Below are 26,521 nucleotides of genomic sequence, written 5' to 3'. Positions count from 1 at the left end.
AGTGAAGCGGGGAACATACCTGTCTGACAAATCTTTTATCATAAAGTACAGAATCACACTGACTACGTACACTCCACACAATATTTTAGTTTTACATTTTAAAAAAAGAAACTTTCCCCTTCAAGAGGAAGCAACTTCGCCGTGTATTGTTCCCGACACACTGCCGAAGATAAAAGCTAAATATGGTGAAAGGCTTAAGATGTCGGTGCAGAAATCTTGTGTTTGGCTGCCTTGTGCATGCTGTATGCTGTTTCGTTGGGTTATGTTATGTTGTTTTGTTAAAGTGTTAAATGAGCAAATACTTATAAGGGGAAAAGGTGGCAATGCAGAACTAATTAGAGAATAAATTAGCTTTTACTGCTGTTGTAATTGTATCTTATGCAAACCTGGACACGAGGAACTGCAGGTTTGACTGAAGGACCAGGAGAGATCCAAAGCATCTGTAGTGTGCACTAACTTGAGGTTTCATTACACTAGTGGAAAGGAATGCAATCTAATATAGACTAAATACTTGCTGATGACTGTTCTAACAGTCACTTTACGTTGAAGAGGAGTAACAAAGCTGTCGATTCAACTGCACAATGATTTTGGAAGATGTAGCTGCTGTGATGTCAGAGCGCATCGGATTGAACAAGAAACTATTTCTGGTATTTAGCCCGTCCGACGGACTACAATGGGCTTGTCAAAATAAGAGACGTTCAATAGCACTTCAACCCACAGCTTCCAAATTGAAAACAGAGTTGAATCGGCGTCTCCCTCGGTTGCTTTAAACAGATGCCGAATACCGTAACCGTCACGAAGCTGAGATTTAGTGCAGGACTGCTGCACTGAAATGCCTCCGTTTGCACTGGCGTCCCTAATGAAGTGGCAAGTGACTGCATGTGTCGCTCCTTTTTCTCCACAGAAGCCAGGAGCAGCCGAGGGTTTTCACCGGGGAATAAATATTGTGTCAGGCTGCGTTTCGGCAAACTTCCTGTTGCCTGAGCTTTGCGCACGCGTGATGGACGTGAACACTGCCCGCGCCTTTTTCCCCGTTGTGAGCGGATCAGTTCACAATCCCGGGTCTCTCTCTTGTGTGTGTTTTGGAGGTCCGGTGTCCACTTCAACACCGGCTCGGATGGATTGCCTCGCTTTCTGTCTCCGTCAGTAAAACGCCAAACAATCCCAAAGTTTTCATTAGATTGTGATAGATGATGAGCCGCTAATTCATCCCGAGGATATTGCGAAGATTTGTCATTTTCACTGATTTGCGCGCACTTGTTTACACAGCAAATACAGCTGCTTCTCGGGAGGTAAAACAGCGCGTCCCTGTTAAAACCCCGCACGGCAGTTTAGACAAAAGGCTCAGGTGGACCGAGCGCATGTCCCCCAGAGGGTGACAGGTCAGCTCAGGCAGAAAGACTGGGAGTGGCATGCGAGTTTCGCAGTCAAGGAAAGGTCATCTCTCCCGTGAGCTACAAAACACCGTCGCGCGCCGAGTTGGCTTGGTAATGTCACAGAGTTTCCCCTTCAGGACATCAAAGTTCTGTGTTCCACGCAACGATGGAAAGCGGGGTAGAGCTTTCTGGTGATTAGCTGGTCAGAAGCCAAATGCGGTATGTGAATAATCGGCTATAATTTAATCAGTTGTGAAAATTTGATGGATGAATAAAGGGTTATGTGCAGTTTACGGCCTAAATTACAAGCCTAACTAAAATGCTTATCATCTGACTCATGCAAATACATAACACCTTGAATTTGGATGCCGAAATAAAAAAAATATATAAATTCTGAGCAGAGAATGAAAGTAAGCTGCAGTGATCTTTTCCCTTTTACACAAAGAGGCAATTTGGCGAAAATCAGAGCTCAGATTTTGCGGTTGAAACATCAAATATTACAAAGGATATCTATCCCAGCATGCAAAAGGAAAAAAAAAAAGTGGCCATCATTTTGTCCCTGTGTGCTGCGTGTCGGGCTTGAATTGGGGCCCCGCGGTGTTCATTTCAGGAGGCTCCTCCAGTTTATCTACTGACCCCTCTTGACAGGGTCCTTTGTCAGGTGGATTACGCGGCTTCTCGGCGGTGCGTCTGCTTTATAGCTAAAAAAAATGCGCCGCATTCCACCTCCTCACACTTTTGCAGCGCCGCGATGCGACGGCGCGGCCAGCGAGATGTGGAATGTCTCAGAGAACATGTTGACATTTGGGATAAGGATTATGGAGTCATCATAAAGGAGCGTCTCTGCTGTGTGTCACTGTCGCTGTTGACTTTGCTCTCAGACTCACGTCGCAGGACTGATCCGAGCCTCCGTGCTCGTGCTTCCCTTTCTACACTTTAGGGCTCGTAGGAGAGTCGAACCTGGCAAAGACCTGGATCCGCGTGGATTAAGTCGCAAGTTGAAGGCGTGCCGTCAGCCTGCCCATTCCAGCTCCCAACTACAGACATTATTGAACTAGTCGTTAATGTGCGATGCTTTTCACACGTCTCTTATAAGGTTTGCGGGATTTTTAGAGTGGAACAGATAAATAGTACATGGGGGATATGTGCTTGGTTTTGCCAGCCCATTTTTCATTTACTCAAAAAGCTAGTTCATCCCTCCCTCCTTTCCCCCTCCTCCACAATCCCTTCATCTCTCCCTACGTCCGTCCCTCCCTCTCATCCCTCATTCCCTTCCTTCCTTGCCTTCCTCTGTCTCCCCCTCCCTCCAATCTACTGCAATGACCTGAAGGAGGGCTTCACACTGCAGCGCTCAAATAATAATCAAGCACTAGGATGTTGTCAAATTTATAGGACACTGAGCGTTGCATAGCAACAGAGATTGCCAGAGTGATCCAACAGGGGCTGGAAGTTGGGTGAGGGAGAAACGGGGCGAGTGACAGGAGACAGGAGAAGGAAGGAGAGATGACAAGGAAGACAGAGAGAGAGAGAGGGATGAGATGAGAGGAAGAGAATCATGATGTACACAACGGGAGAGATAAATGAGCGTTGGAGAAACACAAAAGGAAATGAGAAAGTTAGGGTTGGCTTAGCTGAAGGAGCAGACTCACAGGCTCTGCTGCTGTTGTGCGCTTGCCGTTCTGTTGACACATTTCGGTATAGCGTTTCTTAGGCATACCCCGGCGGTGTTCAGTTTAAAAGTAAAACACGTTCTTTTTCTTATTTTCTCGCCACGCATTTCTGGCGTTTCTTTTTTTTCACACCGTCTCACATTTTCTTTTAAATCTTTCTCTTATTTATTGAAGCTGAAATCCCTCCGAGTTTCCGGTTCATCCTTGTTGCCTAGAGACTGTTTTTGGGGGCTTTGGACTGCCGCTCACCTCTGACATTTATCTCTCTCCTCGCGTCTGCCCTCTGCACCAGAAAAAGACATGAAAAAAACAAAGCAAAACTAAATGCAACCAAGCTTTGCATACTTTGAGTTATTCCAGGAATTTTCGTGTCAGTTTTTCGTACTCTCGTACTAGAAGTCGTTCGAGTGCTGCTGCTGTGGATACTATGTTATTCTACCAAGTAGTGTATTGCAGTTTTTAAGTTGATGTCATTAAAAGCTCAGTGGGTGGAGTTTGAGACTAACTACTTACCGGAAGGACTTATTAGCATAATTTATTTGCAGTTATACATTTATTTATATCAGTAAATATTTGTGCAACTTTTTAAATCCTGTGGTTGGAAATTCCATGTTTTTACACCAACAACTGAAACACACATTTGTTATAAAGTAGTCCGAGCAACTTGTTGCGTAAAATCAAGTCTTCTTTTATGAGGTTTTGCAGGTTGTCTGGTGAAACTCTGATTTTGTAACTTACACAGCGTACTGTACGTCCGTACGGTTAGCTTGTTACAGCTTTAACGCAATAGTCAGTCATTCTCAGGAAAAAAAAAACCTGTGGGATGTTTTTGTCCTTTTAGAAGAGAATTACCAGTCTGGCCTTGTACAAAAGCAGATAAGCGTACTGCTGTCAAAGGTAGTTATTAGCTAATAAAATGACCCCAATTCACAGTGTTAGAATATCACTTTTACGAAAGTCTGAAGAGGACCAAACTTGACATTTAAAGCTGATTGAATCAGTGAAAAGCCATTAATGCTCATTTCAAATGAAATCCTTGACTTAATATACTGAGACACTTGCTCAAAAGGCTCAATCTCTGCGTCCGACCCTGTAGTATCTGTCCGCTCGCGGGCACCGCGGAGGCTGTCGGTGTATTGATAATCTCAGCGGTGCGTCCCTTTGGAGGTAGCCGTCTCCGCGTGTCACCGCCAGGCCTTTCGGTTTGGCGGGGGCAAACGGCGGCGACAGCTGTGACTAATTATTTCGTGTCACCTTGCGCGGATTCGTCGGGTGTGTCGCGCCAAAACCGGAAGGGCCCCCCTGGATGGAGCCTTGTCGGCGCGCCACCAAGGTCGCCTGATGCGGCCGTTTTTTAATGGGCCGCTTTGTTGTGGAAATGATTGTCTGGGCTTTTATGAATATTGAATGAATATTAATATGTTATCAAAGAAGAAAAACTCAGGCGCGGGCTTCCAGCGTCGACACCCCCGACTGAGTTTATCTGCGCGCAGATGAATCAGATACACGGAGCCAAATACAGACAGCTGTGACCAGATTGTCTGTGTCAACGAGGTTAGACGAAATACTACAAAGACGTCTCAGGCTGACACGAGATAAATATAATCATCATGACGGTGTGATGTGTTCGATTGTGCCACGGTGCGTTATTTAAGTACAAATCTGATACCCGGTGATTTAAATGAGCTGTTACTTTTAGCATCATATTAAAAAGCATTTTATAATTCAACCTAAACTCTGCAAGTAAGTCTCGGGCCTACGTCTGCTAATGCGGAGCTCACCTCGGATCATCGTTTAGCCGCCGCGGCTTCACCAGATGAGAGACTGAGATCGAGAGCCGCGTTATTTATTCTGAGGATGTTATGCAAATACATGGACGCAAAATTAGTTATGTACTTTGGAGTTAAAAGAGATTTAAGGGCAAACGCAGAGAAATAATTTTGAAAAACTGCATAATTCATGACCTACTTGGAATAATGGCGCATGAAATATTCATCAGCTAAATTACTTATCTGTGTAATTTGCTTTTGTTGTTGTGTTCTGAGGGGGGAAAGGGCAGCAGCGGGGACTAAGGCTAGAACAAACAGTCTGATCTTTCTGCAAGCGTAGCAGTGATTCAGTGTCAGCTCTTTCGTTATCAGTGAGCGAGGCGGAGAGAAAAAAAAAATATAATAATAATAACACCATCCACATTCCTCACCGAAAAGCTGTCTTGTGAAAAATAGACTTTTTATACACAAAAGTCAGCTTTGAGTGTACCCGCTATAGCACCCTGATGGGTACGGCTGCTTTTTTCGGACCACAAAGGTAAGCAGCCTCAATTACCGTGCATTTCAAAGATGGTATTCCAAATAATATAACCTCCGTCTTTTTTCTTTTCTTTTTCTTTTTTTTTAAAGGATTTTAAGATTTAAAGATGCTGTTCCAACACATCAAGGCAATATGACTTCTAATGACCCATTCACTCTCACATTAAAGCTCATGTATAGCAGTTACGTTAACGCTGATGATCAAAAGACGCCGGCCAAGGCTTTGTTGGCACATCAAACAGCTCGAACAGAGGAAGGCACACATTTCCCAAGAGCGGGCGAGCGTCGGTTCTGTTGTGCCATTATTAAGGTTAATATTTACTGTACTGCACGTTTCCCTCTCCACATAATCCTGTAATCTACAAACAGGGAAACGCATGGTATACGAGCATGACCGTACATGCAAACAGATGATTAAAAGCTATAGCTCCTAGTGAAGTTCCCTCTGCTGTCTTTGTTGCAGGAAAATGCGTTATGTCAAATTCGACCCAGTTAATCAAAGTCTGCGTACGCCGAGTGCCAGAAGGGAAGAGTCGGGGGCGTCGCTTTGTGATTCTCAACTTTTTCTTTCAGCAGCCTCTCCGCAGATCTTCTCAGCCTCCAACTCGGCGGAGGAAAGAAGTGCTTCTTGTGTCGCCCGTAATGACACGTACAGTAGGAGAGTTAAACATTGCCTCACTGTGGCAATTGTGTCAGATGATGACATCCACACTAGAAGGAGGTAATCTGCATTGTCTCGCGCTTCTGCCGTCGATTACGCGGCCGCGCTGCGAATTGATATTGGCCGGAGTATTACCCATCTCCTAATTGAGTTGATTTTACATCAGTCTTGTGTGCGCAAAAGCTCGATAATTCCTCAACACAGAGCCAGCGATGCTCTGCCAGTGGATAGCGGCGCGGATATCCGCAGAGCTTTATCCTCTTCTCTCACGAGGACGTAAACCCCCTTGATGTAAATTACACCAACTTCGGTTGGGATTCAGATAGCATTACATCTCGTTAAGATGTCGGCTTTTTCAAGACTCGCCGGCTTTCGGGCCCCGGGGCGTTTTATAATTCCCCAAAACGTCAAATATAAAACGAGGCTAAACGTTTCAAAGTGGTCACTCGGTTTTCGGACAGCGCTTTGTGGCCTGTTTGCTGCCGCATTTGCTCCCTCGCGTGCTGCCGGGTTGATTGATGCACAGAGGGGCTCACACAGCTGGAGTGAAGGCAGTAAACCAAAGGAGGGAACAAAGAGTAGTGGGCCACACGGGGTGCAGCAATTAAGCTGTTTTCTTGTTGTTAATTAAAAGCAAATTAGAGACTGGGAAACAGGAGTTGCTGTCTAGCCTTAATTGCTGGCAGCATGCTTTCCCAGGCACACCTGTTGTTGCACATTCACTCAAAGTCTATTTTTCTTTTTGCTTCTTCCTCAGGGACGGAGAGGAAAGACAGGGGAGCCTGGACTCAGAGGTCTACCTGTAAGTGATATACAGTAACAGATAAACACGCTCTCGTACACACACTCGTTGACTTTTTCCGTTTCAAATGAAACATCTCGAGCACTACTGTATAAAAACAATCGAATGTGGTTTTTACAATGATCTGAATTTGAAGATGGACAAACCTTCCAGGTGATCACTAGAGTGGTTTTAAAGCTCAGTGGTCATGACAGTATATCTGTTCAACCAGAGACATAGGAGGAAGAGCTGGAGGTGCCAGATCTGAAGATGTTGGAGTTTTCTCTGGGTGTGACCAGGATGGACAGAATCAGGACAACATCAGATAGATAGATCATGTGAGATGCTTCTAAGATGAAGCTAGTGAGGCCCGGATTGAGATGGGTTAGGCACATTCAGAGGAGGGATAGTGAATATATTGGTCATAGGAGGTTATAGGCGCAAGAGGAAGACCAAAGAGGAGATTTATGGGTGTAGTGGAGGAGGACATGAAGTTGGTTTTAGGGGTGAGAGAACAGGATCCAGAGGATAAGTTAAGATGGAAACAGATGATTCGTTGTGGCAACCCCTGAAGGTAAAGGCGAAAGGAAAAGTAGAATATGCGAAGAATAAAAACGCTTTTGTGAGCTGTGGAGCGTTGAATCTGCCAGAAGTGTAAAAGAATACTTTTTTTTTTTTGTCCATGCTTTTTGACAACGCTTCTTGTCACCTCCGTTTTTCTGTCTGTCCAGCCAGATTTGAATAGAAAATAATTATATCAACCAGAGAAATCACATGAGGGAGTGTTTACATGGTTATCAGCCACTGATATTTTCCTGTTAAATAAATCATGAAAAGTTTACATCACCCCACTTAATTCAGTTGAAAATTCCATCAAGTCAGGCCAGTCAGCTCTGATTGAGGGGGGTTCATGGGGCATTTTTATTCTGATTGGGCTATTACTTTGATTATTAGTGGAGCACCAGTGTCCATGTAAATAAACAGTGTGGTGACTTAAACCTCCATCTTGGCAGTGCCTGATTCCGCATAAATTTAATCCCTAATACGACTTAAGACGGGGAGTTACATTTAAAATGCAGAAATACGCGATAGCATTTTAATATGTAGCAAAATTCAAGTGGGATGGACTCGTTTTTGGAGAAAACGTTTGATACATTTGAGAAACTGCGTTGCTTGCACGTTGGCTCCATTTTTTCAACCCCAAAGATTTTAACCTTTGATTCTCAACATAATCTCATATGAGACAAACACTATAAGTTTAGCTCAGATGGTATAAAACATACCTGATGGGGAGTTTATTTCTCTGCACCTCACTCACCTTCCATTCAGATGCATCCAGGGAATACATGGGGTGGTAGGATTTTGGTCAAGGCCATTGACCAAACCTGGGATTCAAACCTGTGAACTTATGGTTATCGAAAACTGCTTCTCTAACAACTCCAACAACTACTGCACTCTAGCTTTCTACCATCCAAGTTTAAATTCAACCTTAATTTCATCAGGATTTCTCCTGAGATGACCAATATTTATTTCAGCTGGGATCTTACGAAAACTCTAGAAAAGTTACAAAGTCATTGTAATGAATTACCAAAGTACATAAAAGAAAAAAAGTCAGCAAGGACAACATGCAGAAAAGTGCAATTGCTCTTCACAGTGAACCCTCTGCGTTAACTAATTGTACACTTAGACTGTATTGATCTCTTGGAAATCTTCTCTCGTGCTCTCACAGTGCTCCAAACAGACTATATTATAAGCACAAAACCTCAAGAGGTATATTAAGGTAGGCACTCGAGAATGTTTGTATTGATGAGGAGCACAGGTCTGTCTGGAGGGGCCCATTGACTGCTTGAATTATGGTCTTTTCCTTAGGCGCCCAAACCAATCCCAGACACTGTTGTGTGTTTGTGTAGTGACCCACACACCAAAGGGCACAAACAGAACGATGCATTTAAGGAGACAGCTTGTCAGACTCTTAACTGCATGTCAGGACAAACAGAAGCGTTTAGGCATCGTGTAGCTCAGATGCTTACGGTGTCCAATTATTTTCATGCACTGCTGCCCTGATTAAGCTCTTGATCAGAACATAAGGTTTGTCTTATTTTATGTCACGCAGGAATCAAGAAAGATTCCGCACTGCTTCTGCCACCAGTGCTCAGGTTCGATATTTTTCAGCACAACTGAGCCGCTCACTGTTAAACCTCACCCATATGACTCAGCGCGCCCCCTGCTTCCTTAATAACTCATAAAGTTGGAGGACACAAAGTCATATGAGAGGAGAAAGACAAGACAGGAGAAGGTGTGACATTTCTAAATGGCAGGATCCTGATGATACTCCTCGCATGTGCCAAATTTGCCTCCATCCCCCGGTATTGGCATTTATGAGTCACCTGTTTTGCTGAGGTGGATCTCAGGGGCAAAATCATACATTCAAAACACACTCCAGGGCATCACTCTCTCTTGTCCATCGGCAGCAGGACGGTGCACGCAGCCGAGGGGGCAGCGGTTATATTTCAAAGTCAAATTTGCATTTTGCGACAACAGGGGGAGTCCGTGAAAGGCACATAACAAAGACACGCTCAGATATTATCTGTAGACCATTGGTGTCCAGCCATGTTTTTATGAGCGCAAAAGGCCACTGCTGCAAATATGTTCAAGTGAAAGAGTTTTGTGTTGATGATGTTACGTTGTGTTGATGGATAACGTACGTTCTGTTCGTGTAATTGTCTTTGTCCCCAGGGTCCCGCAGCAGCCACCAAAGGAGCGAGTGTCAAGGTACCGCTCAGAACATTATTTATTACGAAACAAAGTACTGACACGTGGCATTTAAAGTAGATCTAAGCTGTCTCCCACCTTGATAAACCGCTCCTTACCTGCACTTCCAGCAACTGTGAATTGTCAAAATGACTGAGCAGCGTTCACTGTTGCAGCCCCTCTAAACAGGAAGAGAGTTTAATCATCTCCACAGTGGTGACTGCATAAAGATGTACCAAACTTGTTGTCCCATGAAACTACCCCAGACAAAATAGGTGTCACCGGATGTTGACTCTGCTCTGTCTTTGAATGACATTTTGTTTTTATAGCATAGACTCTATATAAATATGGACAATGCTTCCCCACTCCCTTGCATTGACTAAACTCCCGGGGACATAGAGGGAGCCATTTTGCTACTTTGGAGCCAGAGTCTGCTCAGTACAGTCCGAGAGTGGAGCCACATGCCCATACTTCCATCAGACTCACTTGCGCTCTCCTATAATTAATACTACGCTCTGCTCTACCTCCAGCAGTTACAAAGAAATGTTGTATTATACACTTTGCTTCTTTATTTCTTTATTTTTTCCAACTCTCACAGATCACTTCACTACTGGTTGGCAAGACAACTTGTAGTGATTTACACTATCGGTCAAAAGTCTTAGAACACTCCAATATGTCTTTCTTTTTTTGAAATGTCTGCAGTTAAATGTCTCATTTTGAAAGCAGAGACCAAATAAACAACAATAGTTAAAAAAATAAATAATCATGGGAGTCAACATATAACCCAAAATATATTCTAAACTTTCCACTCAAGTCTGAGTCTGAGTTCTTTCCAATTTTGTTGCAGAAGTCCCCAGAACTGTGTGGCACTTGTAGGGTGCTTTGCTTTCACTCTTTCTGTCCAGTTCATCACAAACCATCTCCATGGGGTGAAAGTCTAGAGACTGGGCCGTCCACTTCATGTTTTCAAGCTTTCCTTCTTGTTTTTATACCGAGGTAGTTCTGGTATAGCTTTGACTAAAGTTTTGGCTCATTATCTTGCTGTAGGATAAAGCCCTGACCAACTATACCAGAGGATACTGCGTGTTGTTCTAAAACTATTGACATGTAGTGTATATATGAATAGAACACTTAATATGCATTAGTACATTATATTAAGTACCTAAAATGACATCCTTGAAAAAAATGTTTGTTATATGTTTGTTTGATGTGTATTTAAGTGTTTTAGTTTGGACCCAGTCCCATCCGCTAACATGGAAGGGGTGGAGCTTATGACCTATACTGCAGCCATTCACCAGGGGGAGCTCTACTTGCTTTGGCTTCACTGTTGCCATCCATCAACATATAGTCCATGGTTGATAGTAGGGGTGGGCAAGGACTTCACGATACCATACGTATCACGATACTTGAGTCACAATACGATACATTATCGCGATATTGCGATATATTGCAATGTTCTACATGTCGTTGGCTGAGAAATTTTAAATGCAGCTTGAAATGCACATTGTATATATGTCCACATATGACAGTGATAATTCAATGGACAAACTGAGTAAAAAAAAAACAATATTAATCCAAATGATCCATTTCCAATTTATTGCACTTGTACAGAAAAAGTGGTGGTGGAGGTGCAGAAGTCGTTCACGATCGTCCCAAAACATGACTTTTTCTTTTAAAATTGACATTAAGACATTCAAAATCGATTTTGTATCAGAAAAAAAAGAAATATTGCGATATATTGCCGTATCGATATTTTTTCCCACGCCTAGTTGAAAGTCAGGTGCAAACATCCCTCTTTGGAACTGGCACCTTTCAGTCAACTGTTGCTCATCCACTTCGCAAGTTAAATAGCTGCTCCTACCCTCGGTGTCCTACAGCGCAGCTCAGCATGACTCAGCGCTCACGCTGCAAACAGACAGATGGCCATTATATACAGTGCTTTTGCGAAAAGGGCCTGCGATCATTTTCATGAAGCCCTGGGGTGTTGTAGCTCACCAGAGGCATATGATATATGCAGTGTTAAAAAAAAAAAAAAAAAAAGCTCTCAGACATGGACCTCTACCAGGCCTCCCACTGTCTCACTCGCAGCCTGCTTCCTTCCCACCGCCACCCACCGAGCCTCCAGTGGCCTACTTGTGATCACGCTGAGAGTGAAAGCTATTGTGCAGTGGACAACCTCTTGACCGCAGCTGTTCATTTGATGTATAGGTGCGTCATTTGCTGTGGTGTCAGCTCAGGCCGCAGAATTCCTCCCGCTCCCTCTGCCCAGAGGAAGGAGAAGCGTCAGCTGGACAACCTTGAAAAACAAAGTTGTCTGCATGAGGACACACTTAATATACTTGAAAAATAAACTGAGTCGCAGTGGGCATACCATAGGTGGAAGCACAATGAACAGTGGGTTTTTTCTGAGATGAAACAGCAAATGAATTAATTTGAGTTAGTTTTCACGAGTTCCCTCTAATTGGATGCTGAGTTGAGACTTTATTGTCTCACTTGAATCAGTCTCATTTCATAAAACACAGCCGTAAACCTCAACACTTCACTTGGCAGGAATGAAAAAACAGCGCTCCGACAATCACGGCTCTAGTTTAAGAGGTCTTTTGTTAAATAAAAGACTCATGGGTTTGAACACAAAGATACATAAAGCTAATTCCGTTATTGTATAACATTGCGTGGTAAGGTTTACAAGTGCGGTAGGCTCATTATAACTTAAAATGTTCAAATAAATCCCAGCGAAAAGTGGAGTCGAACCTGCAGGAGACTGTAGCCGCCCAGCTGAGATTAAATTAAACATTGTGATTCATTTTAAGACCTTTGACTCGTGTTAGTTCAGACGTGCGCCGCTAAGTAACATTGTTTCCGTGCTCTAATTCTTACATTAAATGTGGACGCCTGACTTGCCCTCACCATAAATCAATCATGCACCTACACTGCAGATACATCTCCGCTTTAGCATTATGAATGCACGCTCTCTGTGTGGTGACAAGGAATCTCGTGTCCCCGTGAATCGCATTTTAATCTTCTACACCGAAACAAGTATAGCCGTGCATTTAAAAGGAATTTACATAACCCAATAGGCGAGAGGAGATAACGATCACACACACACACACACACACCCGAGACGAAGGGAAAGTAATGAAAGTAGTTTCCGTGAGCGGCAATAATTGAACAGCGTCAGGGATTTTCCGTGCCATCCTTGTGCATTTTTTAGCTCGGACAAAACAGATGCAAGTTAGACTAAACTGCAGCTTGTGTAACATCTGTGCGAGTCGAAAGAGCCCCCCCCCCCCACCTCCACTCAGTCGCACCAGGCAGAGAGTGAACGCTTCAAAGCGGAAAATAAAAAAGGTCTGCAGTGCATGATGTGCCGGAGAATACGGCGTTCTCATGAATTACGTCTCAGGATCTATGTCTCCCGCTGACTGACAGTCTCAAATGGGCTCTGACGGAACGGTGCAGAAGCTGACAGAGAGAGAGGGATGGGGACAGGCTTAATTGCAGTTTGATGACTCGAGGTGGCTCAAAGTCAACATATCACCCGCAGACATCCACAGGTGGAGCACTTCTATGTCCCGCGCACACTAGGTTCCCTCACCGTATAAATACGCTGATAATCTACATAAATACAGGCCGTGCTACAGTTAATCTCATTTGAAAGGTTTATTAACTTTGTATGATCTTCCACGGCGATCCCGCGTAGATAATGATAGAAATATGTTTCCGTGACTCGGTGCCAGAAGACGGTGTTTTTTTCACATCTGGGGTAATGGCGGCTTTCCATCAGATTTACATTGAGTTATAACTCAGTGCAAACTGCCTCAACGGTGGGGAATTATTATCTAAGTACAATGAAGTATGTGCAGTCGTAGTGAACTCTAAACGGCCTGTTTTGTTAGGAGAAAGCTGGCCTGCGAGTGAAAGCCTGACAGCAATTACACCAACCAGGCATAGCAATATGACCACCTTCCTAGTATTGTGTAAGTCTCCAAAACGGTTCTGACTAATCAGAGAATCGACATGGGCCTTCTGAGGGCGTCCGGCCTAGGTGGGAGACACATGTCTAAGTAACATCCACACGAATGAAGGCCAGGTCCTAAAGTTTCCCAGCAGAACACTGAATTGTCACAAGATGCTCAACGTTTTTCCACTTCTCCTGTCAGTGGTCATAATGTTAAGCCTGATCGGCGCATATAGTTGTTTTTTATGTGCCATTATCTCGGTAAAATCTTGACTTTCCGCGCTGCTGATGAAGCTGTACAGAATTCAATTAGTGCTCAAAGTCAGTTTTGCCACTACAGTCCCTCCTCCCCACCTAAAATATTAATAAGACAATCCATCTGTTCATACATGGCAGCAGTCTACTGACTTAATAACAGCTTCTAATTTGGATGAGGAAACAGTGACTATATCTCATTAAATGAATGGCATCGCGGCGGCTGTCATTAGCGAGTCGAAGGGAACGGGGGAGGGGCCGAGACAGGGATGGCAATTATTGTCTGTTAGAGTCCGGGCGCCGCTAAGGAGTCTGCAAATATGTGCAACCTTTCTCAGATGTCTCTCCGTCTCCTCAGATTGCTAAACAGATGCTCCATAATGTCTCGACGTCGAGCGTTGCAAGCAGTCCCTTAAAAGTCGCCACGCAAAAAAAAACAAAAAAAAAACAATAGTCTTTGAGGAGCGTCACAGTTTGAAAATAAGAAAATATCACATCTTTATGATCTTCATTAAAAGGCAGCGGGAGATCTAAAACGCAGCGTTTGCACGTCGTGTGTTTGCATCTCAAAACTTTGAATGACTCCTCTCGTGGCCATAAAAGGTCATAAAAAGATGGGAAACGCATTCAGTGTAATTACTGAGATACTGACAAGTTTTTCAGTCTTGAACAAGGTGCAAGAACATTTGTCTCATGTCTACTTAGAGTCTTCTCCACATAAGAAATCCTGGTAAAAATACTCCAAGGGCGGCTCACTGGCAGTCATGAAGTGCCATCTATTGGCAGACAAAGGGAACATGGATAAATGCTGCAGTGCAACAGGGGCTTAAGTCCTTCGTTATCCTCCTAAAACCTTACTCTCATAAAGGCATGAGTGTGTTTCTTTTCTTTTTTTTTTTTTTTATCCCTGTCATAATTACAAACTACTTTTATTTCAAGATGTCACAGTATTGGAAGATCTATCCGATTACTTATTCATAGCAACTGTCCCAAGTTTCCCTCTCGGAGCTGTCTGTCTTTTCCCCCTGCCTTGGCTGTCAGTCACTGTCAGCGATCTGCTCTGTTCGCATACAGGGGGAGAAGGGTGACTCCGGAGTCCCGGGAGAAAAGGGGGAGAGAGGAGAGAAAGGAGATCCTGTACGTATTTTCCTGCGGTGACATTTACAATGCAGCTGTGTTACAGAGTCATTAACCGGGGCCTCCTCCCACAGGGTCAGCCAGGTGCCGAGGGGACCGGCGGGATGAAAGGACAAAAAGTAAGCCACATCAATGTCAAGTGTCACACATGATGATTCCCTCTGTTTGTGCTCCCTGAAACTCAGCCTCTCTCTGTGTGTGAGTGTGTGTGTGTGGGAGTGCGGTAGTTCAACCAATTTAATTGGTATGATACAGCAGAACTCAGAGGCTAAACCTTTTGAGTTAGTTATTTTCTGTTTATCCTCCGAGGGTCTATGAAATCCTCCGGTAACAAATAATGAATCTGCAGGTGATTATTTCTTGTTTTGTTTTTTTTTCGTTTGCCCTTTCTATTGTTTTTAACTTTCCCTCCTGTAAGCATGATTCAGCTCATCTTTTCAGCGCTGACAGGTTGTGTGTGTGTGTGTGTGTGTGTGTGTGAAGTGTGCGGGTTCGTGCGTGTGCTTTTGCGCGTGGAAATGCTCCTATGGTTTTTGTCCGAGTGATGCTTTGCAAAGGAAACTTACTGCAGTGGGGGCAACGATCCGAGACGGGGCTTTTCAGTTCAGGCCTTAAATTCGTTTCTTTAATTACCTCCATATGTCTCTTTGTCTGTCACTTAGCAGAATGCTGTGTCTAAAAAGAAGTAGTTTTCAGCACATGTTTCTCCAGGAACTCCAGACTTCAGAAGATTGTGGGAAGCCCAACTCAGTACATGACAAACTGTCATTACACACATCCAAGTTTTTTTCACTCTTTTCTTTTCACCAAATATATATAAAAGGTATTGATATTAAACGTGGTCAGTCTTCTTGAAACTGAATGGAGTTCCAACATAAGGCAATGAATTTTTACACAGAGACTCGTGAATACGCTTCTTTTTTTCAGTTCATCGGTTACTGAGGGGCCATTTCCAATCTTTTTTTTTTTTTTTTTTTTTATAAGAGGACAGCGAGGCTATACTTAAGCACAGCAGTGCACTGAGCTAAATTGCTAACGATGCTGCCGAGCTAGCAAGAGAGGGCAAATTAAAGTTTGGGCGTGATGATTGAGTTGAGATGAAATTACATTGTGTTGTCAAAGTGATTGCAATTTACCCTGAGGGAGACATGAATGTGTGCGGTGAATTTCATGGCAATCCGTAATGTCAAGGCATTTCACCTGAAGCGTAAATGTCAACCTCATGCAGGTGCTGGAGGAAAAAGTTAACGCAATCATAGGAACAATCCACGGGGCGGTTAACTGTGCTATCTTGCGGCGCTAGAAGAAAACACTCAAGGGTTCATTGTTTCGGCGTCATGAGTGTTCGTGTAACATGACATGGTAGTCTGTCCAATTGTTGTCAAAACATTTCAGTAAAAGTCTAAAATATAGGCGTCATAGTGGAACTAGATGAAAATGGATCACCAGTGCCATTGGGGTTCACCTTCTGTGTATCTGGGTAACAGGAAACTTGCTCGTGGTGATGATCGGCATCATGTGGGCAGTGCCTGATTATTACGATTCATCATATGGGATGCGATGCAATACAATGCATGTCTTTCATAATTTCATGGCAATCTGTCAAATACAGATGTTTCTGTCTGGACCAAAGTGATGAACTCACTTCCATTGCCACCCATTGTTCCATGCCCCAGATGTTTTGGGTGGCCCTTTTAACTCAAGATACTCTCTAATTGTGTATTTTGATCCAGATCTAGATGGGAATTAAAAACTTGAAACCTTTTTGTTTTGGTGTTAAAAATGATTGCGTAGGCTTGGTCAGGTTCTGCGTGGATTCTGAGTTATTCTGTTTTAAATTGCTCCATGTGATACGTTACAGGCTCGTATTGCAAGCGCAAAAAGTTGTAGCTTGTAGTCTCTCACGTCTCACAATTAAGAACCATCACCACCACAGTGCTGTGTCCTCTCGGTATTCTCTTTAAAAGTAATTGTTGAACAATGTATCTTCACTCTTCAGTCTTGTGGCTTTTCACTCTGTATTGTTGCTCTAAAAGCCACTGATGCAGCTGTTAGAGGTCACCTGTGTCAACTCGCTTTCAGAGCTTGAGAGTTTCTCAAGTGTGTTTTTATGCCTTTTTCTTCTAATTTTCTTCTTTTTTTTTTTAGTCTCTGCCTGTTGTATCTCTAACAGTCAATCAGATGACGTAACTGTGTTTCTGTTGTATTTTCAGGGTGATGTTGGCCCTCCTGGTCCTCCCGGTCCTGTAAGTACAATATTGTCACAAAATCCCATCCTACTGAACATTATTTATCGTTGATTAGTTTGAAATTGAAGTTTTGATCTGCAACAACAAATGAATGAATCATAAATGAATTATATTCATCCTTTTTCCTCTGATGAGGAAAAATTCTGAATTGTGTTCATCAGTACTGACTGGACCGAGCGTGAGAAATCAACAGCAGTGCAGCGTTTACCTTTGCTGTCACACCTCAGACATGGTGTCTTGTAGCCAATTTCCATTCCCTGACAGGCCTCTAGATTTGTTCTATCTTTAGATGTATAGATTTAAATCTTTTTTTTCCCGCTCCTGATCAATGTTGATAAAGGCCGTCAAACATGGACGTCCTTTTTTAAGGCAGTTTAATTTCTATGGGAAGAACTTCCTTGGGTATTCAGGCAGCAGAGCCACCGATAATTGTCCCCAGACTCTAAAGTGAGTGATTTTTAGCAGCGTGCAGAGCAGAGAATCGTGCATCAAACAGCTTTCAACATTTATTTTTTGAGCATCAAATGGACACATTTGCAAAAACCATCTCCACTGATGTTGTAATCTTTCGCTTGGAACAAAAAGTTCTTCTTGGCGCGAATTAATGGGGTCGCGCATCACATGACCTATTTATAATGTTCGTAATTGTAGTTTGAAGATAAACGATGTTTGGCGGGAGACGGTGCTTTTAGATGAGAAGCGGATGAAAATGAAGAAAGCCTGACGTCGCGCTGGATGTCTGGTGAATGCTGAAGGTGACACAGAGTGGGTGGCGCTGCGGTGACGGCGCTCATCGCTTGGACATTTCAAAGTCACAAACACGCTGCGGCGCATCAGTTAAAGATCTGCGAGGCGGCAGGAGTCGCCCCATGGGGGGAGCTGCAAGCATGTGTAGCCAATCCTCTTGAAGAAAAAATTCAAATGAATGTATGAAAAGCCTCGACGTGGCATTGGAGCCATTGTGTGTCAGAGTGAGGGCTCTGACATTTGGATGACTCCGTCTTAATGGGTTTTTGTTCTGAAACTCTGCTGCCTATTGAACCTCTGAAGGCTTCAGACATGAGCTTGGAAACAAAGTTTGATCACTTTCATTCTTATTCTCATTTTGATTGCTTGTTAGCAAGTGATTCATATGGAAATTAGACAACTTAATTATAGAGCAAACTAATATCCCTCACTCTACTGGTTTCACTGGTTTCTGTCGAACCAACAAAAAGTCCTCTAATCAGAATAGATATCAGTGTGGGCGTTTTTTAATGGCTGTTTAAGCCACTGAGGTCGTGCTTTGCAATTACATTTGAATATTCTTTTGTTTTCCCTAAATTTCATTTGTCCTGTGGGAGGAGGATTTTCTACTGAAGTACTCTGTTGTTTCATTGTTGCGTAGAGAGGTGTGGGCCACCCAGGATATAGAAAATGTATACCATGGCACGCTGTACATGCAAAAACATTAGTCATTTGATAAATGAGGCTGTTTGGATATTTAGCACCGGTCTCTGTCTGTGCTCTCTTGCTTTCCCATGGCAGATAATTTTGGCAGTTAAGCATTGATTTCCCTTACACAGCAAAAGCGAGGGTTCAGATCATTACCCTCCCTTCATAAACCTTCTCGTGCCGGTGTTTATTAGTGACAGGGAGGAGCGGTGGGCTTGCAGGCATGCATGGCCGCCGCTTCCCTCAGTGCCCTTAAAGTGGCAAAGCAGGCTTTTTTTCTTTTAGCTCTGAGACTTGCCTCGATTTCCTTCGATTTCATTGCTTCTTTGCTTCACAACGCCATTTTATAATCTATTAAACCGAGTCTGTTATGCTAAGTCACGTTGAGGAAATGGCTCAGTGGCTCAGTGCATCATTTTACAGCTCTTGGGAAGAATTCCGGCAGAGATCTGGTCAGATACCGGTGGTAATGAGACATTGTTCCGTGTGCGTGTCGAGAAGGTTCAGTCTGAAGATTGACCGGCGGTGGCAGACACGCCACTGGGAAGGTATGGCATTCAGTACCTTAGTTAAGGTTGCTTGTTCTTGATTTGCTCCTAAAGGAAAAGAAAGCAAAAGGTTCACGAGCGCTTGTTAGTCAGAATCCAAGGACAGCCGCACAGACACGAACAAAGATAACTTTAAAACCCTTTAAATAGAGACAATCAAGAGAAGTAACCAGTGGCAATTATTTCAATTGTAGGCACTTCTTTCCGAAGCACAAGTGCCGAGGGGGGCATCAAATTCTCCACACGCGGACTTTCAGTTCCAAGATTGCCTGTATTTTCTCCTGCTTCTTATACCATCAGATCATGCGCGGCTCAAGTGGTTAGTTGGATGAAATGCATGGCTAACACTACATAAAGGGCCTGAGGACATTTAGATGTAATGAGTTCTGATGAATACAGATAGATGCACTCGGGGCTAAAACACCGGCGCCACTTTCAGACCTTTTATTTATTCCACACCGACATTTTATTGTGCGTCTCTCACCCCGATCGTATCTGCGGATGTGTGTGTGTGTGTGTGCAGTATGCTATTAATACTTGTCTCAGCGGTGTCAGTGGTGAGATGTGATTGTGAGCAATCAGACTGAAACAATCGCTCCTATCGTTGGTCGCCGCGCCCTCTCCCCGGCGCGTGCGTGCGTGCTTTGAAAGACGAGCGCGGCGATTCTTTAAACTGCGTTTTAGTGTCGGGAAAAGCCATTAGACGGGCAGGCGTGCTGAGCACACGTTTCAGTCTATAAATTTGTGGATTAAAAATGCGCCCATGTCATTAGGTTGGTTAGCGAATTAATAATCCGTCCTTTGGTGCGCCCCGGGTGTAGCTACACCTGTGTTTTTATTTGCTCAAGTGGTAACAGACCGTGTTCTCATTCGCTGGAATGTTAACGCAAGGTGCAAATGAGGTCTTTGATATGATGTGTGAATTGATGTGTGGCGTGCACAGAGAGGAACAAGTAGAGTGTAGCGCAGTGTAGGTACTCTGACCCCGGAGTAATTGCTACTTTAATTTGAGCTCATCTTGACCTCTTGTGTTTCATTTGATTTTGTCGTAGAGCTGCGGTGTCGCCCCATGTCTGAACTCCACTGTCGACATAAAAGGGAAATTTGCATTCTGAATACAGATTTAATCGAGTCAAAGCAAGTCAGATGGGCATGTGCGCACTGTATGTCAATTTGCGAATGAAGAAGGAGCTCCTTTATTGGTTATAAAAACAATCAGGAGCTCGGTTTATTCTAGTGTTTTTTTACTTGCAGTAATTGCTGCATTATTTGAAACTCTTTAGAGAACACTGTGTCTCTTTCATTACTTCTAGGTGATGACAGCTCATGGATTAAGACAACTCTCTGCAACTGTAAGCAGCTGTTTATATCACAAAATGTGAAATGTTTGCGTGGTGTCTTATGTTTTTTTTTTTTTTGTTTTTTTTCTTTTCTGTTCCTTGTTCAGGCTTGCACACAGAGTACACTGCAGATTTTGAAGTGGTCTGTTTTCTCTTTTGTTGAAGGATGAAGCGAAGGAACGAGCCCAGAAGGGTGAAAAGGGAGATGAGGTAACTATTTCCGTCGTTATTATTTCTTGCCAAAGACGATTTAACCACGGGAAGCTCTGTCTTCATTTCCAAACATTACATCCGGCAGCGCGGCGTGAAAAAAAAAAAAAAAAAAAAAAAAAAAAAAAAAAACAACAACATCCCATTCCTTATGTAACATCAACAAAAGCGCCGTTGACATTTGCTTTTGAAAGAACAATCGGACGTCACCTGCTGTTCAGATGGCGAGTTTGATTTTATCCTCGCCCATGTTGAGTGGCACAAGTAAGACAGAATAAATTGGCATACGATTATTGTTGGGACCTCAAAAACAACAGATGCATCTACTTGAAGAAATCAGATTACAAAGGCCAGGGAGGCAGCTATTGACCAGACATCAAAAGACGGTCAGCTAAATGAAAAACAGAAGTATTTGTTCTTTGCATGTCAGACAGCATGTTCAGTTTGATATGTATGAAACTGACAGACCTCTGCTTTAATTGGATTATGTTTCTGTCGACACTAAAAGGACCGTGCGTGAAATATCATCCTTTTAAAACACAATGCCCAAATAGCAAGGGTTCAAAAGTAATTGGTCTCTTGGCAAAATAAAAAAATAAATGGTGTGTGTGCTTTTCGACATTACTCCAGACTGATGTGGAGTTGTTTGTCAAATTGAGGACTATACAGGTTAGCGAGCATGTGAAAATATAAAAATAACAGCAAAAATTCATCAGAGAGATGCCAAAATCAATAGTTGGGCACATTCTGAAAAAAAGGCAGGTGCGCACAGGAAAGCAAGACACACTGGTACACTGAAGATGACCTGAGAGTGATTTATATGGTGGAGGAAAGCCCAGTCATGACTGCGCAGCAGGTCCAGATTGCTTTCCAGGGCCAGGTGTACATGTTCGCCTGCCAGCAATCAAGAGAAGAGTTCATGACCACGTCTTCAGAGGACTCGGCACGAGGTGCAACTCCTGATTAAAACCCCGAAACGGAAAAGGACCGGGTTGCAGTTCACAAACGCGTATAAAAAAATAAACCAATGCGGGCCGATTAAACACGACGAATCTCAGTCAAATTGACAGAAGGAGCAATGTGTAGAACAGGTTATTGACCTAAAACGTGCCAGCCCATGTGTCAAACATGGTGCAGTGGTATACAGAAGGATGCTGTATGGTAGTATTCAGTCAGATGCATAAAAACCTCACTGAATGATTTTTCCTTAGCATACGGCCAAATCAAATAAGAGTTTTTTTGGGGGGGATGAAGAGGCGGATAATCTGGCTGAGTCGATTCATCTGATAGAGGATATATTCCACTTGCTGAACACCTGGCTGTAGGTGGACTTACAACACGTCGAACAAAATGGACTGGCTGCAAAACCCCGTCCGCAAAACATTAAATGTGAACAGTTTGCCTCGACTACATCTGTCGATTACTTTTGAACCTTGCGTAACTTCTGTACCTTCCCCATAGTGCCCTAAATATTTATCAAAACCTACTTAAATGTTGTATCTGTTACATTTAAGCGTATTTGATGTACAGAGCTATAAGGGAAACTGACCAAATACTGAATAACTTATTTTGAACGTGTTTATATTCTCATAGCAGAGAGGCCAAAGACATATTCTATTTATATTCTTGACCTGCACATAAAGTGAAAGATCGCTCCGTGAAGGGCCTCGAGGATTTTTTGAAAAAAAAAAAAACCCTTAGCACAATCGGCAAGAGGGATGTCTTACTTGACTTGAAAACCGAAACTTTCCTATTTTCTTCTCCTATCTGTCTGCAGGGGGAGAGAGGACTTCAAGGGCTGCAAGGATTCAAGGTGACGTATTGACAATTGAGCCCAACACTTGAACATCAGTATGAACTAACAAAAGCCAAAGCCCTTTATGTCCATACTGGCCCTGCAAGATGTGTGCAACAGCAGCCGCAGGAGGAATTGGCTGTAGGAAGTTAATCATTTTCACTGTGCGAAAGATCTTTCATTGACATATAATGCATATTGGGTTTAAACGTTTGCTTAAAAATTCCAGCGACACACATAGCGAGTAATACGCATCTCCAGCTGCTCCTGAAATGAGCCGTCATTACTTTCTGTTGTTTGTGCCTCTTCCAGATCTTTGTAAACCTGTCTTTGAGTGTGCAAAAGTTCAGCTGTGTATTGAATTCAGGAAGAAATCAAATATGTGCTGTAGTGCTTCTCTCCGCGGAGAATAAGAAATACGAATCTCAAGATGTTTCTTCACTTCCATTTCCTGCCTCTCTAACACTTGTTATTCACTTTTTGGTGATGTAACAGGGAAGCATGGGGCTGCCGGGATTAAAGGGGGATCAGGGGCCAGAGGTGAGTACCGTGTAGCTGTGACCGTGGTTATTAATGGATGAATAGAGTGAAAATAATATGAGTGACAGAACAACTTTTAAATAAAAAATAAATAAATAAAATGGTATTCATTAGTGGAATATGGAGATGAGTGCAAACAAGTCGAGATGATAATGATTTTTTTTTGGCTAATTAAAAAACCAGCTCTTAAACAGCACTGCTATTTAAAATGGAAAGTCAGACTCCGGCTAGCTGGCTGATAAACAACAAGCCAAGACCATTCTGTCAACAAACAAAGGGAGAAAATAGCCCAAAGTATTGGTTTTCATTTGTGTTTTGCCAGGGGAAACAAGGCCTGCCTGGACCCATTGGACTCCCAGGACCCCCAGGCGAGCCAGTAAGTACATTGGCACTAGACAGCAGCTCTTCATGTCAAGCCTTCGTTTCTGTCATTGCCTTATCTGTCACCTTGCCATATCCTCGACTCTCTTAACTCCGTCTGCCAACATGAAAGAGAGAGATAAACAGATAAACCTCAACAGGCAGTGACACAGAGGAAGTAGGGAGAAAAGTCCAGAATTTTTATACGGACGATCAGTAATCAAATTTAAGAATTAATTAGTGGAAAGAGGCAAATCTGAGTGCTTTATGCCAGGGATGGAGGCAGAGGCCCAATCTGTTCTCCACACCTGCTTCGGTAATGAGCATCTGTCTTTATTCAAAAGCAGGGAGGGAAAAGAGGCATTTCATAAATCCTGGCTAAGGGAAATTATGTTGGAACACAGCAGCCCGCTGAAGCAGTGAGGAGGAGGAGGAGATAAATGTGCGTGAGGAGATGAAGGCCCGGTGATTGATGTGTCTCTTTTCACTGCTATTTACAGGGCTCACCAGGGGAGCCAGGGGTGCCTGGGAGAGACGGCCTGAAAGGAGAAAAGGTAGGTAAACTTCAAATCAAGTCCTCACCTCGAAGAGAAATACGAAGCTGTGGTGTTATATCACAGGTTGAACATGCTAGACATCTAGCGAACGCGCGTTTCAGATTACTCACCTTGCTTGTCATCCTCAGTCATGTTAAAACTTTGTGTTGCGGCATTTGATGCCACTTACTACTCTGCTGTTTGTACACTAAGTTCTTCTTGCAGTAGGGCTGCAAACACCGCTTAAAGTGGAAAAGGACACCATCCATTTTTGATGGGCTTTGTTGCTTGTCAAAATAAATGAAGCTGTATTCAGGCCTCTCTGCTCTATGGAGTCACTTTGTTGCACTGGAGAGTAGAGAAATGAACCTAAAGTGCTTAGGCCTCTGATATTTATGGCCATGGAGTGTTTAAGCCTTCAATATTAATTTTAGAACCACCCTTTGTCATATTTCCTGTATTGATGCTAACTCCAATCCAAAATGCAATTGTGAATGTATATTGATGTTGTACTCTCTGAGAAAGCATGGGGCGATGCATGTCCCTATATTATGATTATGAGGAAACAGTTAGCTTAGCATAAAAAAATGCTAGCAGATGGTACAGCAACCTGTCTTTGTGTGACAAGATTGATGTGGTACTCTCCTATAAATTGAGTGGAAAAAGAAACAAGGTCTGTGTCCTAAATATAAAACTTGGTCTAGGGGACAGTTAGCTTTGCTTAGCATGAAAATGCAACTTAAGGTTTTTCATATAACTGATCTTTGTCATGTTAACCAAAAATGCTTAAACAGTAACGCTAGCTGCTGATGTTGTTGTGTAACGTTGGCCACAATAGCCATTGTATAGATGTCAATGTCAGCATGCTAACATGCTCTCAGTAACTACATGCCAATATATAAAAAACTGGAACACTTGAATATGAAGCTGGAGTTGGGGGTTATTAGCTTAGCTGCTTAAAATGCAGCATTAAGACTTTTTAATATAAGATAGGAAATCTTTTATACAGAAGCTCAGTAACCAAAACATTATCTTGATTGCATAATTAGATAAAATAAAACAACTTCCAAAACTAAAGTTTAAAACCAGAGTATTTCTTCAACAGCTGCTAATGTAAACATGTCTGAGGCTCTAGTAGAACAAAATCCTTGTCAACTTTGAGTTTGATGCATTGTTAGGTCTCAAAAAGGGGACAAGTCCGGGAAAAAATGGGCGTCTGGTCACCCTATGCTAATCTTGTTGACCAAGTTATTTTATGTCTAAATGCAGATGTCAGGATGTTAACATACTCAAAGTAACTGTACTGGCATGCTAACTTGTTGCAAGTGTGCTGCCTTCAAATGTCTGTGAAGGTTCCCAGTCATCCAGGTCATGTTATATACAAAAAACATTTAAAAAGGTAACCGGGCTTGTAGAGTTTTGAGAAGACATTTCACTACTCATCCAAGTAGCTTCTTCAGTTCTGAGGGATCGGTGGGAAGTTTGAGGTTTAAATAGGAAACTGATAACCCATCAGAGACTTGCTTGACTCGTTTCAACAAGAAACAACGAGAAACAAGAAAGGGTTATACCCATACAGAGTTTTCTGTTTAAACCTCAAACTTCACACCAGTCCCTTAGAACTGAAGAAGCTACTTGGATGAGTGGTGAAACGTCTTCTCAAAACTCTGCAAGCCCAGTTGCTGTTTTAAATGTTTTTTGGATGTGCGGCCCACAAACGGAACTCATTTGCTGTGCATGTACACAACTCGTAAACTTGGAGCTCACCAAAAACTTGAATTTTAAACCCACAAGGGTGGGCCAGTCATACGGAGTCGTCTCTGTAACACCACCCCCTTTAAAAGAAGCAACAGCTTTTACCATGTTCATTTACCCTCTTTGTTAGCTGGTTAGCATTCAAACATTTGTGAATTTACAGTTAAGACAAGGTACAACTGAGGCTGATGTTTTGCATGAAGTAACATGATGGTCATAACTGATTATTAACCCAATATGAGCAAAACAGCAACAATGATATTGTCTCAAATAATAGAACACATATGTGGGTTTGTAAGGGCCCATGCATCGCCAAACATCTAATGGGGCCTTTAAATAATGTTATTTTTTTCCTGTCTGTCTGGAGGGGGACTCTGGTGGACTGATTGGGCTACAAGGACCTCCAGGTCCGAAGGGTGAGCCTGGAGAACCCGGGGGTGGACACATGGTGGGTATCATGTCGACAGTCGGTTTAAGCTGATCTTATGTCTCTCAGTCTTCAAGTCAAATGGGCGCAAAAGTGGAAACTGTTGGCAAAGAAAACAACCGAAAGAAAATCATGCAGAATTGTAGATCACCTGCCAACAGCTAGAACAGCAGCAAACTAGGAAAGAAAAGCACCTCCTCCATCTGTGTAGATGCCATGATAGTACGCTGATGCAGTGTCATCAAGATATCCACCATTTGATAACCCCAGCCTGGGTAATCACCCACCCTCCCAGTTTGGAGCTTATAGCCGTTGAAGCACTCTCTTCCATGGACATGGCTTTGCATATAGAATTGTTCATTAGAGCTTCCCCAAAAAGACTTCAGTCCACGTTGATGGCACTTCCACTCCTCAATCACGGGCGATGTG

At 43.0% G+C, this 26,521-nt stretch overlaps 1 protein-coding gene across 8 annotated transcripts in view; it reads left to right on the top strand.

The window, feature by feature from the left end:
• The window catches only part of LOC125018827 (collagen alpha-1(XIX) chain), a 109,146-nt gene that overhangs the window by 52,568 nt on the left and 30,057 nt on the right, over positions 1-26,521 (top strand). For 6 of the 8 annotated variants that reach the window (XM_047603211.1, XM_047603215.1, XM_047603213.1 and 3 more), the window contains 12 exons: positions 6,774-6,818; positions 9,534-9,569; positions 14,836-14,898; positions 14,973-15,017; positions 17,112-17,144; positions 20,443-20,481; positions 20,635-20,679; positions 22,457-22,492; positions 22,970-23,014; positions 23,337-23,390; positions 23,875-23,928; positions 26,033-26,113. In XM_047603211.1, coding sequence (XP_047459167.1) covers positions 6,774-6,818; positions 9,534-9,569; positions 14,836-14,898; positions 14,973-15,017; positions 17,112-17,144; positions 20,443-20,481; positions 20,635-20,679; positions 22,457-22,492; positions 22,970-23,014; positions 23,337-23,390; positions 23,875-23,928; positions 26,033-26,113 — 576 coding nt within the window. The remainder of the gene's footprint in view (positions 1-6,773; positions 6,819-9,533; positions 9,570-14,835; positions 14,899-14,972; positions 15,018-17,111; positions 17,145-20,442; positions 20,482-20,634; positions 20,680-22,456; positions 22,493-22,969; positions 23,015-23,336; positions 23,391-23,874; positions 23,929-26,032; positions 26,114-26,521) is intronic. The other 2 variants (XM_047603209.1, XM_047603212.1) reach the window with 2 other exon arrangements.

The sequence above is a fragment of the Mugil cephalus genome, chromosome 13 (genome assembly GCF_022458985.1).
Source record: "Mugil cephalus isolate CIBA_MC_2020 chromosome 13, CIBA_Mcephalus_1.1, whole genome shotgun sequence".
NCBI classification, from domain to species: Eukaryota; Metazoa; Chordata; class Actinopteri; order Mugiliformes; family Mugilidae; genus Mugil; species Mugil cephalus.
The sequence above is the reverse complement of the archived record's forward strand: the minus strand, read 5'-3'. Positions and strand labels throughout refer to the sequence as shown.